The sequence below is a fragment of the Madurella fahalii genome (genome assembly GCF_045866475.1).
Source record: "Madurella fahalii IFM 68171 DNA, scaffold_1, whole genome shotgun sequence".
NCBI classification, from domain to species: domain Eukaryota; kingdom Fungi; phylum Ascomycota; class Sordariomycetes; order Sordariales; genus Madurella; species Madurella fahalii.
This window is the reverse complement of record NW_027263971.1, coordinates 4,896,520-4,910,800: the sequence shown is the minus strand read 5'-3', so window position 1 is coordinate 4,910,800 and position 14,281 is coordinate 4,896,520. Positions and strand designations below refer to the sequence as shown.

Here is a 14,281-nt window from a genome sequence, read left to right as displayed (position 1 = left end):
AGGTGCGCGTTATGTCATGCCCCGTCTCTTTCTCCCTGGGCGAAACTTGACGAACGGGGTTGCAAGCCGGGCAGTCAAGTCGCGATGGACAAAACGCAACGAATCATGTCAGCTTGCAATCGGGGAATAGCATTGAATTTGGCATCCGGGATGATCCGCCCATCGCCTTCATGCGCTGACCAGGTAATCATGGGACGGCTCGTGCTCTATTTATCGCTGCGTTCCAAGAATACTCCGACAGCGTCCTAAACCAGCAGCAACAGCCCGAATAAAAGCGGAAACATTATTGTGCCACAGCAGCGAGCTGCTGATTATTACCTTACTTTTGGGTATTTCCATATATCAGCTGCATGCGACATGAGTACGCAGAGTAAGCACTTTTGGCTTCATTGTGCCGCTTGGGTCCATCCTACACAACGATGGACGATAGGAAGCAAGCTGCTATGCGAGAGCGTTGAAGTGGGTGGCATCACCCTCTCCTCTCAAATCACACCGCACCGGAGGAAACGCGACATGCACGAAATTCCAACGACACTATTTTTACTGGATTATTTTATTATCCAATGGTGCGAAGGTGCGCCAGCTGCTCTGTCCGCGACATACTTCCGCGCCTAGCCATCCCCGATCGTCCTTGCGTGGCGAATGTACAGAGGCAGCCTTCGCCGGTCGCATCGCCAACACTCCGGGTATTCACATTTTTGTAGTGATGCCAAGGCGTAGAGACCGAAGATTTGTGCTGAGGGAGAACCAACAGCGTCTCACCGTCCCCCTCTTCCACCCTGGTGAGCCTGGAGCCACCCTCTCAACGGACGTCCTAGGCTGTTCAGCGGTCGTGCAAGGAAACATGAAACACCCGAGAGGCTGTTCGCAAGCAGAGAACGGCACGCCGATCGTGACGAGAGGTGACCATTCAGAGCGACAGGCAGATCCGAAAAAATTTGTGCCCTTCAAGTGCCCGACCACTCGGAAGGCGCGAGAAGCGCGTCAAGCTCCCTCCGATATGCAACCACTTAAACAACCCCGCATACAAGTGCCCAAGCACCAGTGTGACAGCAATGCGCCTGGCGGCTGGCCTTACCGCAGGCCCAAGCCCGCCATGAGATGAACTATCGTGAGCTTCGCTCGTTGGGCACGTGTTCAACAGCTCGGGGTACATACACTGGATAGTGAGCGCTGCTGGGAACACGACCAATCCCGATCGGCAGAAGGCACACAACGCTGCTCTCGGTCAACCGAAACAGAACGTCGCAGCTGGAATTACCTCCCACTGGCTTGAGTGTCGTGCTGGCCTAGCCCTACCAGCAGCTGATTTTATCCACGTGTTGCGATCCTTTGTGTTGGAATCAACTTCGCATCCCTAGCAGGTTATACATCGAGGCACTCATTTCGGGATGAGTGCCGCTCACCGCAACAAAGAGCCAGGACAGCAGCTCAGCAGACGACTCGAGCAGGAGCTTTCTGAGCCGATCATAACCAGCTTTCCGGGTATTTTCTTTCGGCAGCCCGAAAACCGCGACAGCCCACCACAAAGTACTACATACCGATATTTGGCTGCTGGAAGATGTTTAAACGAGACATTCCCTTCCCGCGGAGTCGGATGCTCTAGAAGTCCCAGCCGGTTTCATCCTCGACTGCGAGTCGCGGGTCCGAAACGTCACGCAACTCAACCGTTACAGCCCTAACAGCTACAAGAGACCCCAGCCGGCCCGTCTCATCGTCTAATGATACTCCAGCCTTTGCAGTTAGACAAGACACAACGGCACTTTCTTCTTCCCCAGATTCCGGGTGGAAGGAGACCCTCATGCAGCGGACGCCATTCGGTCAAGGTTTTCACCAGGGCTTGGATTGTGCGTTAGGTACCGGTACCTTACTCAAACAAGAGACCCCGCTCATCCCCGGCAGCATTCGTACAGTACATACAGTACAGTACCTGCGATGGTTTCCGAGCTAGGGCCTCCTCCACTGTGCAACCAGGGCTGCCTGCTGCCAGTTATCCACTTAAAACGGAAAAGCAATGCGCCAACTGGCCCGGACCTCGCTCCAGATGAGGCAGCTACCTAAGAAGCTTAAGGGAGAGGAAGGTTATGGAAGTATCGTTGTCTCGCAGACCAGGTCACCGCAACTTGCAACGAAGAATGTTCTCTCCGCTCATCAGTAGTGGCATCAATGCTGTGTCCGGTGATGAGCTACATGCCCGCAGTGTAAACAGGTCTGCTCTACGTGGAGACGGTGGCTTAGGGTTGGATGCGGTCAACTCTCCTGCGGCCAACATGCAGGCCCCGCACTGTCCCAGTCGCATCTCGAAAGCCCCTATCACATACCATCATGGTATATACACGTTAACAATTCCCGTAGGCCGTGGTAAACACGAGTCGTCGATGGCAATGACTCGATATTCTACTCCCCTCGCAACCTGAACTGGCCAACTCTTGCATATTGAGATCCCGCCTCTCAGTACAGGATGTCCGTTCTCGACTCAAAAAAGAACTACATTGGTCTTGGAGGGCCAAGCCACCAGGGTCCTTGAACGACCTGTCACGGAATCCCAAGGACGGCTCCAGATCATGGGCTCTTCTCAATTGATAGTGGGTCCGCTGGTCTCGAACACGGACGACATCCCGAACTAGGAACCATGGTGAGGGCTTTGCCCATCCTCCCATGGGTCCGAACCCTGGCGGGACTGAATCGGAGGTTGGTTGGGCTTTGTGCATCTTGGCAATATTTCGCCACCGCAGGTTCGGGTCGAGGCTAGGCATCACTTCGTTCGGTACGCGTTAACCAGAAAGAGACAAGAGTGTCTTGCCACGGTTGTCCGATTAAGAAATCGGAAAAAGAAAGAGTGCGTCGACAGTAACCGGGATTCGTCAATATCAATACAACGCGAAACGTGGGTAGGCAATTCTCTCAAACCAATTTCCAATGACGCGGGTTGTTAATGCACGTGGGAGCAGCCCACGACATCAAGAAGAAAGCTGTTTGACAAGGACTCCAATCTGATTCCACTCTTGACTTCGGTCGAGTCTTCGGTCTAGTGCTCCTGTGGTACACTTCGGGGGCCTGTTTACACTCTGCACGTGCAGGTGCGCTTAGTGTACATACGTGGAGACACGAAGGTGGTGGCGGTCTGATCATCGGCAACGGCCAATCTTCGCCCAAAGGAAAATACTCCCGCCCCAGGGGACAAGGCGGCCTCTGCCAACCTGGTAACGGACCGTTGGCGAACGGGCCGCGGATAGGACCCGTTGTCAGTCCCAGGGTTTCTGATAACACAGACTCGCTAACACCCAAAAGGGACGTCAATGCCGCGTCAGTGTCCCTCCCCGGATTTGCGGGAAGTGATCGGGGAGCAGAGCCCTGTTACGCATTTCAAGGTTATTCCGCTAGACCGCCGCGTTTAACCCCATATGGCACCACCTTTACCTGGATTGGAAAGGCATGCTCCCACCGCCTTTTCCGGACCACAAACAATGAGACTCTGGGTTTTCGTTTTCTTGGGTCGCTGTCGGTCGTCTCAACCGAGGACATGGGAGGCGAGATGTCCCCAAGGTTCGGAAAATTGGCATTGGCACCTCGATGGCATTCCTCTTCATCCAAAGTTCCATGTCGCGGCTGGCGGAAATACTACACGAGTTTTCTCGAAGAATCGGCTTGTCCAACAAACGATACGACGTTGCACGTTGTAACAACACATCTGATAGAAAGGAAAAAGAAAACGAAAAAGAAAGAAAACCCATGAGGGCCAGATCTTAGGCTCTGCCAGGTCCGTTGGTCATGCAGAGAGAGTCGCGGACCATTCCCCGTTTCTTTGGCGATCAACAGCATTGAGAAGGTCCCCGTCAAGATGCCGTCTCTGAAGAGCACCAGAGAGTTGCCGATGGCGCAATGTATCTGCAACGCGTTATTTCCTGGCTCGGTGATGCAGCAAAGCACATGCATCCAGCCAACCACAGCGGCTGCGCTCCCCCCGCCGTCCCCCACCGTCCCAGCTTCGTTTTCATGAGGACCCACTAACGCAGGAACACGGTCTGGCTTCACCAATGGGCGGTTCCGCGTGCCATGTCGATGGGTCTTCTGGAAGGGTTTCAGGGTCCATTTTTCCTGCATGAGGACGCCACCTCTCAATCCAACACGCAGGAAGACTTGCCATTTCCGTCCTGACATAGTGTTACTGTGGTACCGGTCTGCCAGCAGGCCCGGTTGAATGCCTTCACAATAGACGAAAGTCGGGTTTGTCACAGCGTGGGCGTCGGCACGAATGACTGACACTGACTCGTAGCTACGACGACTACAACGACAAGATACCATAGCCCTCTTATCAGAGTGACAATCCAGAAACGACCGGTAATACCTGCACATACGTGTACTCAAACATATCCATCCTGCAGACGCCGCATTGGGGGTCCGGGGAATGGGAGTGAGCTCCGTGGCCCACCGGCTCCCCTCCCCCCTTCCCCCTCCGCCCCCACTAAAGGTCAAAGATGTTTGATTCTGCTGATGAGCGTCTTTTCATCGCCGTTTGTTGATCCCTCAAGTCGGACGATCGACAGCCGATTTACGTAAGGTATCGATTCTACAGAAGCTAGACCGCCGAGCATGAGACAACACATCGGCGCCGTCAGCGTTAGCGCGAGGAACGGCAGCGAGAAGAGGAGGCGACACCTCGGCAACCCCACAACTTAGAACCTGGATCTCCAGACCCTCGAGTTCGGCATGCCGCAGGGACCTTCGTGGGCAGTGATGGTCGCCGCGGGCTCCGATAAGGTTTCTCCCGTGGGGTTCTGAGATAAGATTTCACAGCCGAGGCGGTTGTGTCAGTTCACATCAAGCTGCTTCCCAGTCATTGGGCTTGGTAGTGTAGGAAAGGTGTCATTATCACAGGTCCCATGGAGCCTAACTTATCTGATAGCTCTCTGCGGGCAGTACTATCGCATTTGAGACAGTGCTAGTTGGCGCGATTACTTTCTTGGTCCGCGGAGATTCTGGGCGGATGGCGCAAAGCACGCGTCTTCTTTCTGCGTTTAATCACTTTTTACTCTGCGATACGGTCACTAAGGAATAATGATGGTCAAGCTGAAATGCGGTCTCTTTGCTTTTTCGCGAATATCAGTGTATCAGACCCGTCGGCGCTGTCTGCGGACGCGGCAGCTGCAGCGACATGTCGCAAACAAAGTCCGGAGCGCGTGTTCGGACGGCCGATGTCCCTAACAGTCGGAATCCTTACACACTGCCAGGAACTCGTTTTCCGTTACACGAAGGATCCGAACGCTGAAAAGTCTTCGTGCACAGATGCGAACTAGAAGTTTTACTATACTGCACTATAGCAGTAGCGGCATGCACCATCCTGCCATGCTGAGCAAGACGGTTCCCGAATGGTCCAATTGCCCTTCCCCCAGAATCCCACTCGTCTCTTGCGTCTTGAGACGGACCCCCGCCACAAACATGCTGCAGCCAGCAGCTCGACCGCGGCTCCGTGTCATTGGTCGGTCGCGGTCCCCAGCCGGCAGCCTCTCTCACTCGTCGCTGCGCCCCTCCCTTCGACGCCGTCCATGCGCAGACTGATCTTCTGTCTTGTTCCACGGTTCCGCCTGCCGTAACGGGATGGCATTCGTCCAGTCCGCGCGTTCAGGAAGAGACACCGAACTCGGCAGTCATCTTCGTCTTACCACCTGCGCCGCAGACCAGGCCAAAAGACCGAGTTCTCCAGACGAGTGCCGGGCCTGTTCAAGTGGCCGGAGAGCCCAAGAAGCCTTGGGATAGGCCGACGGGCAAATGCCGCCGTAACGGGGCGCCAACCCGACGTTCTCGTCTTTGGGTCCTCATGTAGGGTAACTCGAGACGAGACTTGATGACCCGTTGGGTCAGGCGATATACTTTCTTTTACTCCATACATCCTCCCTTCATAAGCTTTGCCATCCAAGCTGGCGACATAATATTGGCATTTCTCTTTCACGCCGGATGTTGTGGGCCATTCCTCACCTTGAATTTTGGGGATCCGAATCCAACTTTGCAACTCTCGTACGTATGTCAGACTGCGGGGAGCCGGCACACACCCCACTATCAATCCAACTGGGATGCCGCCAGAAACAGACGCCCTGATGTGCGTGCGGCGGCCTATTGCATACCCGTACATCACGGGTTAAGCCCTCAACCACCCGCATTCTAAGGTAGGGCCGGGAAATCTGAGCGAAACGCTGGTAGAGCGATGTGACTGGCCCAGATCCCGCCCGGTTGATCCGCGCGGCCTAGCGGCCGAGCCTCGTTCTTTTACCTGCCTGACGTTGGCCCGCGGGCCGCATTGCACGGCCTCTGGTGCCCACCCGGCAATCCCAATCCCACGGCCGTAGCGACTCGCGGGCCTCCCGAGGAGACCACGACGACAGATCCTACAGGGTGCACGGTCGAGGCTATTGCACTTGGCCGCAGCTTCCGGTCTGCAAGACGGGGAGGCCCGATCGCCTCGGTAGACGAGTTGGCCATCATCCCAACATCTGAGTTGCTCTCTCTCTCTCTCTCTCTCCCCCTCTCTCGTACACACCTACACACCATCACCCGTTTAGCATGCGCCAGGAGACATTGTTTGTCGCGGGGTCGCCGTGCACCGCCAGAGCGAGACCGGCAATGCAATGGAAAGTTGAACATGTATATCTCACCGCAAGGTACATTGAATGCCAGCGCGGTACGCAATGCTTTGTTTGCGTTTGTGTGGACCAGCCCCTCGGCAAAAAGACAGCAGCGCCGCTTCCCTTGCGGTCGCCGTCTTCCCCTATCAGAGTTATCGATGTCCCTCTCGCTTCGTCAGCATCCATCCATCCATCCACCTCTATGCGGAGCCGGAACAGGCGGAGGGAAGCGAGCTAGAAAAGTTGGCATGGCTATGGATATGTGCCACTGGCGTGCCCCTCGGCCCCAATGGTTTCGTTCGGCCCCCCGGCCATCCGATTTGAGCATTTGCCGAGAGACTCCAGTCTCGATGTGCCGCCGCGCCGTACCCGCGCCGCTTTCGGGTGGGTAGTACGGAGGGGGAAGGGCAAACGGCTCTATTCGTAGGCCCGTTTTCCCTCTCTCTTATTGTCTGCCCGTTGGCTTGGGGGAGGGTGAGGGCTACGGTAGACTCACACGTGCCCGAGCTTGTCTCTATCTTATCCCACACTGTCCCACACAATCTAACACATACTTGTCACCCTCTTCCCGCTCGGCCCGTTTCGCGCCTCCTTTGCGGCGGGACTCTGACAAGGCAGTGTCTATCTTTCTTTCTTCTTGCTTTCTTTCTTGCTGTCTTTTCTTGCTTGCTTGCTTGCTTGCTTGCTTGCCTGCCTGCTTGCCTCGTTATGTGCCGCAGCCCCATGAAACTGCTAGGATATGACGGGCGTTTGGTGGCAGACGCTGGGGAGAGAGGTGCCCGGAAGGCCCTTACTAAGTGTGATATTGCCTGGCGTGATAAGGTGACTACTTTGTGCTGTCTGGCCACTTGTGATGGCATGTGGGTGGATGACATTGCCAAAGTTGGGGCACGGCACGAGGTCGGGGTGCGTTGCCGTCGTAGGTAGGTAGTATTGGCACCTCCTACGGTATCATCAATACGAGGATGTAGTTACCACCACCGTCTGGAGGGCTCGGGGATATACACCGATGGCATGACATATGCGGCGTACGAATGCTGCTGTATGCTCACGGCCCAGTTATCTGACGCTCGTCAGCACATACATGGTCGCGGTAGACGCTGGAGTTCAAGATGTACGTAGTGGTACTTCAGGTCTCTGAGCGGAAAGCACGGGTCTCCAAGTATGTGAGCGTACCTATTAACCAGTAGTATACTCCAATACTAAATCCGGACATCTAAAAGGTGTTCGGAGTTATAAACGCCGCCCCTTCGATACTCAGCATGGATGCTTACTCTCAAATATCGATCTATATTGTGCTTTCTTCACGTCTTCGAACTACAGTTGTAGTGCTAACAGACGTCTTGAGTTTGCGTAAGGTTTCAGGGACTCCATACGGCATCAGTACTGGACATGGTGAGACTAGCTAGGGTTTCTAAGCCGTGACTATCTATTTAGACTTGTAGCCTCCCATACAATAACTGGTTATGAGATACAGAGAAAGGTTTTTCTTGCAATGCAATACCTGACGTCGGGGCAGTTGCGATAGTCGAAAACCACTCCCTTTTCAACAATCGAACCTTTGAAAACAGCCGCTGCTTATTCACCTCGAGATGTTCCCATTCGCAGCGGACAGAATGATTTCCCCACAAGTTCGAATTTGGCTAAGCTATTCCTATGTACTTCTATTTCTCTTTCGGAACTGAAGCTGGGTACTTACATCAGTCCTCTCAAGCAATATGCTCTCCGTTAGACCTGAGCCTTGCGAGGCAGTCAACCCCACTTCAAGCCGGATCGAGATATAGACATATGAACTCCAGAATAATCCTAAAACTTATATTAGTGTCTGACAATATAAGGTTGTCTCACTTCCTCTGAATCCGACGAGCTTGTATGCACTGGTCAAGCGTGAAAGCTCGCACTGTAATTGAAAACCGAACCACACAAGCACCATAGATAACCCTAACCCGGACACTCCAATCTTGGAAAAATCAAGATGACAGTGGTAACGAAGAGAGATAGAAAATATATGTGACAAAATAAAAGTGCTCTGTTTTGATGCTTTCTATTCATGCGGAAGTAGCGCGACTCAGCACCGTGCTAGAAGAACTCTGTGGTTGGAAGTCGGCGAAGGATGATGAGCGACAACAAAACCTTCAAATGAAACTTAGCATCTCATTCACCGGTTTTGTTGAACTCGCACCAAACACACAAAATACGGGGGCCCTTACCAAGGCAAAAAGCCCGCACCTAATTTGAGCGCCTTTGCTTCTCGATAGCTGGTATCGTTCTTTCGCTGCTCAATACCGTTGCAAGCGGAAACGGCTCTGAGCAGTCTCTGAACCCGGCGGCGAAGTCCCGCCTCAACTGCCAAAGTCACCATGGCCTCGTCTGAGGAAGAAGAAGACTACATGACAATGACCTTCCCCGACGACCCCACCACCACCGTCACCACCACCTCCTCCCTCTCCGGCCGGGGTGAGACCTCGCTCCAGCGGCGGCAGCGCCTCCGCCGCGAGGCCGAAGCCCGCGCCCGGCCCAAGTCCAAGGCCGAGCTCGCAGCCGAGGAAGAAGCGCGCCGCGAGGCCGCTCTCTCGCAGTCGCTTATCGCGTCGCAGCCCAAGAGCAAAGGGCTCGCGATGATGGCCAAGATGGGGTTCACCGGCGGGGCGCTGGGGAAGAAGAAGGAGGCAGTGGCAGTGGCAGCGGCAGCAGCAGCAACAGCAGCAACAACAACTGGGGGGGTAGGGGACGGTGAGAGGACAAGAGCCGGCGGCGGGGGGATCACGGAGCCGATCCGGATATCCATCAAGGACGGACGGGAAGGGATCGGGCTGGAGAGCGAGCGGAAGCGGAAGCTGAGGGAGGCGGCCGAGGCAGCGGGGGAGAAGGCCAAGCGGGCCAAGGCGGACGAGGGGGAGTACAGGGAGCGGTTGCGGCGGGAGAGGGAGGAGAAAAGGTGGGAGGGCCAGGTAGTGGGGGCGCAGAAGGTTGCCGAGAGGATGGCTGCGGAAGCTGAAGAAAAAGGGGAAGGCAAGGACGGCGACGGGAAAGAAGGGGGCCCCGGCCGGGGTCTTGCGTCACGCCCGCTCAAGTCCATCCCCGTGGTCTGGCGTGGTCTGGTTAGGGCCCGCGAGGAGGCGGAGCGGGACCGCAGGATGCGGTACGACCTCGAGCAGGGCCTATCTCGTCTGCCAACGTATGAGGACGCGGAGGAGGATGAGGATGACAAGAAGGCGCTGGGCAAGGCGACGGCCCGCACGACATGCGTCACGGCTGAGGACTTGGATGAGGAGGATTCCGTGCTGGATGAGTTCAACGCGCTGCCGGCTGACGAGAGGCTTCGTCGACTCGTCCTACATTTGCGCGAGAAGCATCACTACTGTTTCTGGTGCAAGTTTACGTATCCCGACGACACGATGGAAGGATGCCCCGGGCTGACGGAAGAGGACCACGACTAAGTATGCGCCAAGTAGGGCCAGCTAGAGAGATGCACGAGAGAAGAGTAGACCAGTTACATGGGATTGTATTGTACAGCATCTCTACAACTGCCCGGACATTTGATTTGCGAGCTTCCTGTGCTTGGCGATCTGGTCGCCATCTTTCAACACCACGATATCATACACGCCCATCTCACGCGCAGCTTCCTCTAGCAGTGGCCGCACATCATCGGGGCTCACATCCTGCGCCTTCGCCTTGAGCAGGACAAGCTTCTCCAAGACGTCGTAGAGCTCCTCGAGCTGCTCCTCGTCTGTCATCTCGACTCCTTTATGCCCACCCTGGATCAGCTCCATTCTGTGCTTCTTCATCAGCATCTCGATTGTCTTCCTGCCAGCCACGAGGCGCTCCATGTTTCGTTTGGTCCTGATCTGCAAAGAGCCGGCTCCCGAGGCTAGCTCGATGAGCAGCGCCTCGGGAGGAATGAAGGCAAAGAGCTCCCTCATCGCCCGGGCGGCGACGATCGTCCCCGCGTAATCCTTTGCTTTGAGCATCGTGAACAGAATTGTCCTAGGCAGCTGCGCGAATATCTCGGGCGTGTCAAAGGCCCAGTCCGCCTGGACCATGTCTGCGAAGAACTGCCGGCCAGAGGTGACGTCCTGCCTCGAGAGTTCCGCATCCCGTTGGATGAGACGGTTGACGGAGAGGCTGTTGAACAGGGTAAGGAACGTGTGACCATCCGGACGGATGTTCTGCTCCCCCGTCATGGTTCGGTAGATATTGACCGCCTCTTTGGCCTCGCCATTTTGGGAATACGACCGAATGAGTTGGTTCATGAGGAACGTAGTCGTGCCGATCTCAGCTTGCTTCAGCACCTCGAACAGCTCCTGGAGGCGGTCGTGGAGCCGACGTGAGCAGTAGTTCTCTGCCAGTAGCGAAAAGGTCTCAGCAGTTGCCCTCGTCAGACAGCGGAACTCGGGCTCCCCTTCGCTCTGCTTCTCGTCCGCTGGGCGCTCGTAGGGGTCGTAGAATTGAACCGGCCCACGTGTCAGGGCCTGGCGCTGTCGTAGACCGACAAAGTCTAGACGAGCGCGGATCATGCTCCACGCTAGAGCCTCGGCCTTTTCGATGTGTTCGACAGATCCCGACCGCAACCAGGCTGCGATGAGGCCGTTGAGTTGGATGGGCGATGCATTGATCCCTTTGCCCTGAGTGAACACAACCACCTTGTATGCGCCGTCCAAATCACCAGCTCCGATGAGTCGTTTGAGCCACTTGCCGATGAAGAAGTGATTACCCACTCTCATGGGTAGCCTCGTCTTGCCCCGGATGTCGACGGCGCTTGAGAGCATCATGTCAACGAAGGCCTGTAGAGCGTGCTCGACGCAGTTAGCAGAGAGAAACAGGCCGATGACTTGGTCGTAGTCCTCGATCTGCATGCTCTCCCCGAGGAGATCCCGCATGTCTCGGTACGATTCCCAAGCCTCGTCGACCGTCGCCTCGTTGGCAGACAACGCCGCGATGATAGGAATGAGAATCCGGGCGTCGGGCCCGTGCGCCGATCTGAGAAGCGTGTCGGCGGCCCTTTGCGCCCGTTCCACGTCTCCATGATGCGAGCACATGCGGACACCAAGTTCCCAATAGGCCTTGAAGGTCTCGGGCTTTGATCCAAGCGTGACAACAGCCTTCTTCCAAGCCTCGATGGCCTCGGCCTGCCAGCCCTCGATGAACATGGCCTCGATGGCAAGGAGCTGCTGAGAGTCCCGTAGAGCCACGCCGGCTGCTTGCATGTCCTTTGCCAGGATGTAGATGTGCTGCATGCGGTTCGGGTTCTCCACGTCTTCCGAGGAGAGGATCATCCATAAGAAATTCCACACCTCTTGCGGCACGTTCTCCCAGGCCGTTGATAGCGTCTTCCGCGCGGCTGAGTAGTATTTCCAGCACTCGGTTATGTCCTTGGGCTTGAGCACGCCACCCTTGACGATGCTGTCGCGCGCCAGGAAGCTGTTCAGGTTCGCAACGGGCCTCTGGCGAGGCCCGCTGAAACCTGAAATGCGCAGCAGCCCATATTCCTCAGCCTCTGGACCAATCTTTCCCTTGTACTGCAGCCGGAGCGTCTTCTTGAACTGCTTCCTCAGCTCGTCGGCTTTGTCCTGCCCGCCCTGCTTCTCCATGCGCTGCAGCATCCGGACCGTATCCATCATTTGTTTCTCCAGTGTGTCAATGGCCGTTTCGATCTGGGTATCCAGTCCGGAGTTCACTTGGCTGAACTCTTCATTGTCGCGCAACCGCCGGAGCTGCCCGGGCGTCGCCTGGTCGAAGTAGTTGACCTTAAGAGACTCCGCGGAGCTGTCGGCGCCGTTTAGATCTTCGGCAAGCGCCCGCTCAAGCTCTGCCGGATCAGGCAACTCCTGCTGTTTCCGGCGGCCTGCTGCTACAGGAACTGGCCGTGCTCTCCGGGCGGCGCTATATTGTCTCGCCAGCCGTGGCGGCGTATTCACTGAACGCAGATTGTCGAGGCACGATTTGCAGACATAGCTGCTGCAGCGCCTGAAGTCGAGAGACAATGTCCTGGGCGGCATTTAGGGAGGAGGGTCGGCAACTATTGTCGACACATCGGGAGTCGGATGAGAACAAAGTAACAGTGTACTGTGATAAAATTCGTTGCTCTGGTTCTTTTCCTCTTTTCCAGAAGTCTCGGGCTGTCGAACGCCCCTGATCCCAGACCTTTTTCCTCGATGCTCCAAAGCTTAAAATCTCTTATCAGCGCGACAGACACCCGCCGATAAGCATGCGGTAGCTGCTGACCGCCCGGCAGAATCACCTGGACCCTCTAAAATTTCTGGGAGACGGACAAGGACAGCGCCAATCCATCCCTCCCGCTGCGATTGATTTCAATTCTAATCCCAGCCACGGCAGTAACCATGTCCGGCTCGAGGCCAGAGTTTCTGCGCTTCACAGGCCACCGAGCCTTCACACAGCGCCTGGTCCTGTCCACACTGACCGGCAGACCAGTGCACATCTCCAAGATCCGCAGCTCGTCGCCAACACACCCAGGTCTGGCCCCGCACGAGATCTCGTTCCTCCGCCTCCTCGAGGCCGTCACCAACGGCAGCGTCATCGATGTCTCCTACAGCGGCACAACAATCACCTACCAACCTGGCCTTATCACCGGCACCGTCCCCGGCGTCGGCGCCTCCCTCGCCGGCGACCTGATCGAGCACGTCCTCCCCGCCAACTGCACGCGGGGCATCACCTACTTCCTCCTCCCGCTCGCCCTCCTCGCGCCCTTTTCCAAAGCGCACATGAACGTGTGCTTCTCCGGGCCGGGCGTCATCACGTCGGCGACACACGCCACGGGCGACCTCTCGATCGACACGTTCCGCACCGCCGTGCTCCCGCTGTACGGGCTCTTCGGCATCCCGCCGGCGCGCATCGAGCTGCGCGTGCTGTCCCGCTCGTGCCCCGGGCCGGGGGGAAAAGGCGGCGGCGGCGTGGTGGAGATGCGCTTCGCGAGCCAGGTGCGCCTGCCCAAGACGCTGCACCTGAACCGGCGGCCCGGGAGGATACGGCGGATCCGCGGCGTGGCCTACTGCACGGGCGTGTCGGCCAGCCACAACAACAGGATGATCACGGCCGCGCGCGGGGTGCTCAACCAGCTGGTCTCGGACGTGCACGTTGCGGCGCAGTACGACCCCGCCCCGCTGGTGGGTGAGAAGGGGAGTGCGCAAAAGAAAAAGACGGGCATCGGGTTTGGGTTGAGCCTGGTGGCTGAGTCGAGCGCCGAGGGTGTGATTTATGCGGCCGACGAGGTGGCGCCGCCCCAGGGAGGCGTGGTCCCCGAGGACATCGGCACGCGGTGTGCGTACCAGCTGCTCGAGATCATCGCGCAGGGAGGCTGCGTGGCCGCCGCGTCAGCGCCGACGGTGCTGACCTTGATGGCCATGGGTTCGGAAGACGTGGGCAGGTTAAGGTTAGGGAGGGAAGTAGTGGGTAGGGAGGAGATAATAGGGCTTGCGAGGGATTTGAAGGCGTTTGGTGCGAGTAGTTGGGGTATACGGGATGCCGACAACGACGAGGCCGCCACTGGCGATCTGGTGATCTCCGTAAAGGGGACAGGAGTGGGCAACGTCGGGCGGAAGGTAGCGTGACGAATCCAAGCTGTTCGGAGGGGCTGGGCCCTTAGATTTACTTGCACATGCATGGGGTAAAAATGACGAGACAAGCTCTGAGATTCCCAAAAC

At 56.7% G+C, this 14,281-nt stretch overlaps 3 protein-coding genes across 3 annotated transcripts; 2 read left to right on the top strand and 1 right to left on the bottom strand.

Annotated features, from left to right (window-relative positions):
* Nucleotides 1-8,980: 8,980 nt before the first annotated feature.
* Nucleotides 8,981-10,060, top strand: MFIFM68171_01511 (G-patch domain-containing protein; the record flags this gene model as incomplete). Its single annotated transcript, XM_071056933.1, has 1 exon — nt 8,981-10,060. The coding sequence occupies one exon, from the start codon at nt 8,981-8,983 to the stop codon at nt 10,058-10,060; it is 1,080 nt and encodes a 359-aa protein (XP_070913034.1).
* Nucleotides 10,061-10,141: 81 nt separating this feature from the next.
* On the bottom strand, nt 10,142-12,619 carry MFIFM68171_01510 (Pentatricopeptide repeat protein; the record flags this gene model as incomplete). The annotated part of the gene is made up of 1 exon (XM_071056932.1): nt 10,142-12,619. The coding sequence occupies one exon, from the start codon at nt 12,617-12,619 to the stop codon at nt 10,142-10,144; it is 2,478 nt and encodes an 825-aa protein (XP_070913033.1).
* Nucleotides 12,620-12,961: 342 nt separating this feature from the next.
* Nucleotides 12,962-14,188, top strand: MFIFM68171_01509 (18S rRNA biogenesis protein RCL1; the record flags this gene model as incomplete). Its single annotated transcript, XM_071056931.1, has 1 exon — nt 12,962-14,188. One exon carries the CDS (start codon nt 12,962-12,964, stop codon nt 14,186-14,188), a length of 1,227 nt encoding a protein of 408 aa, XP_070913032.1.
* Between the last annotated feature and the right edge of the window lie 93 nt (nt 14,189-14,281).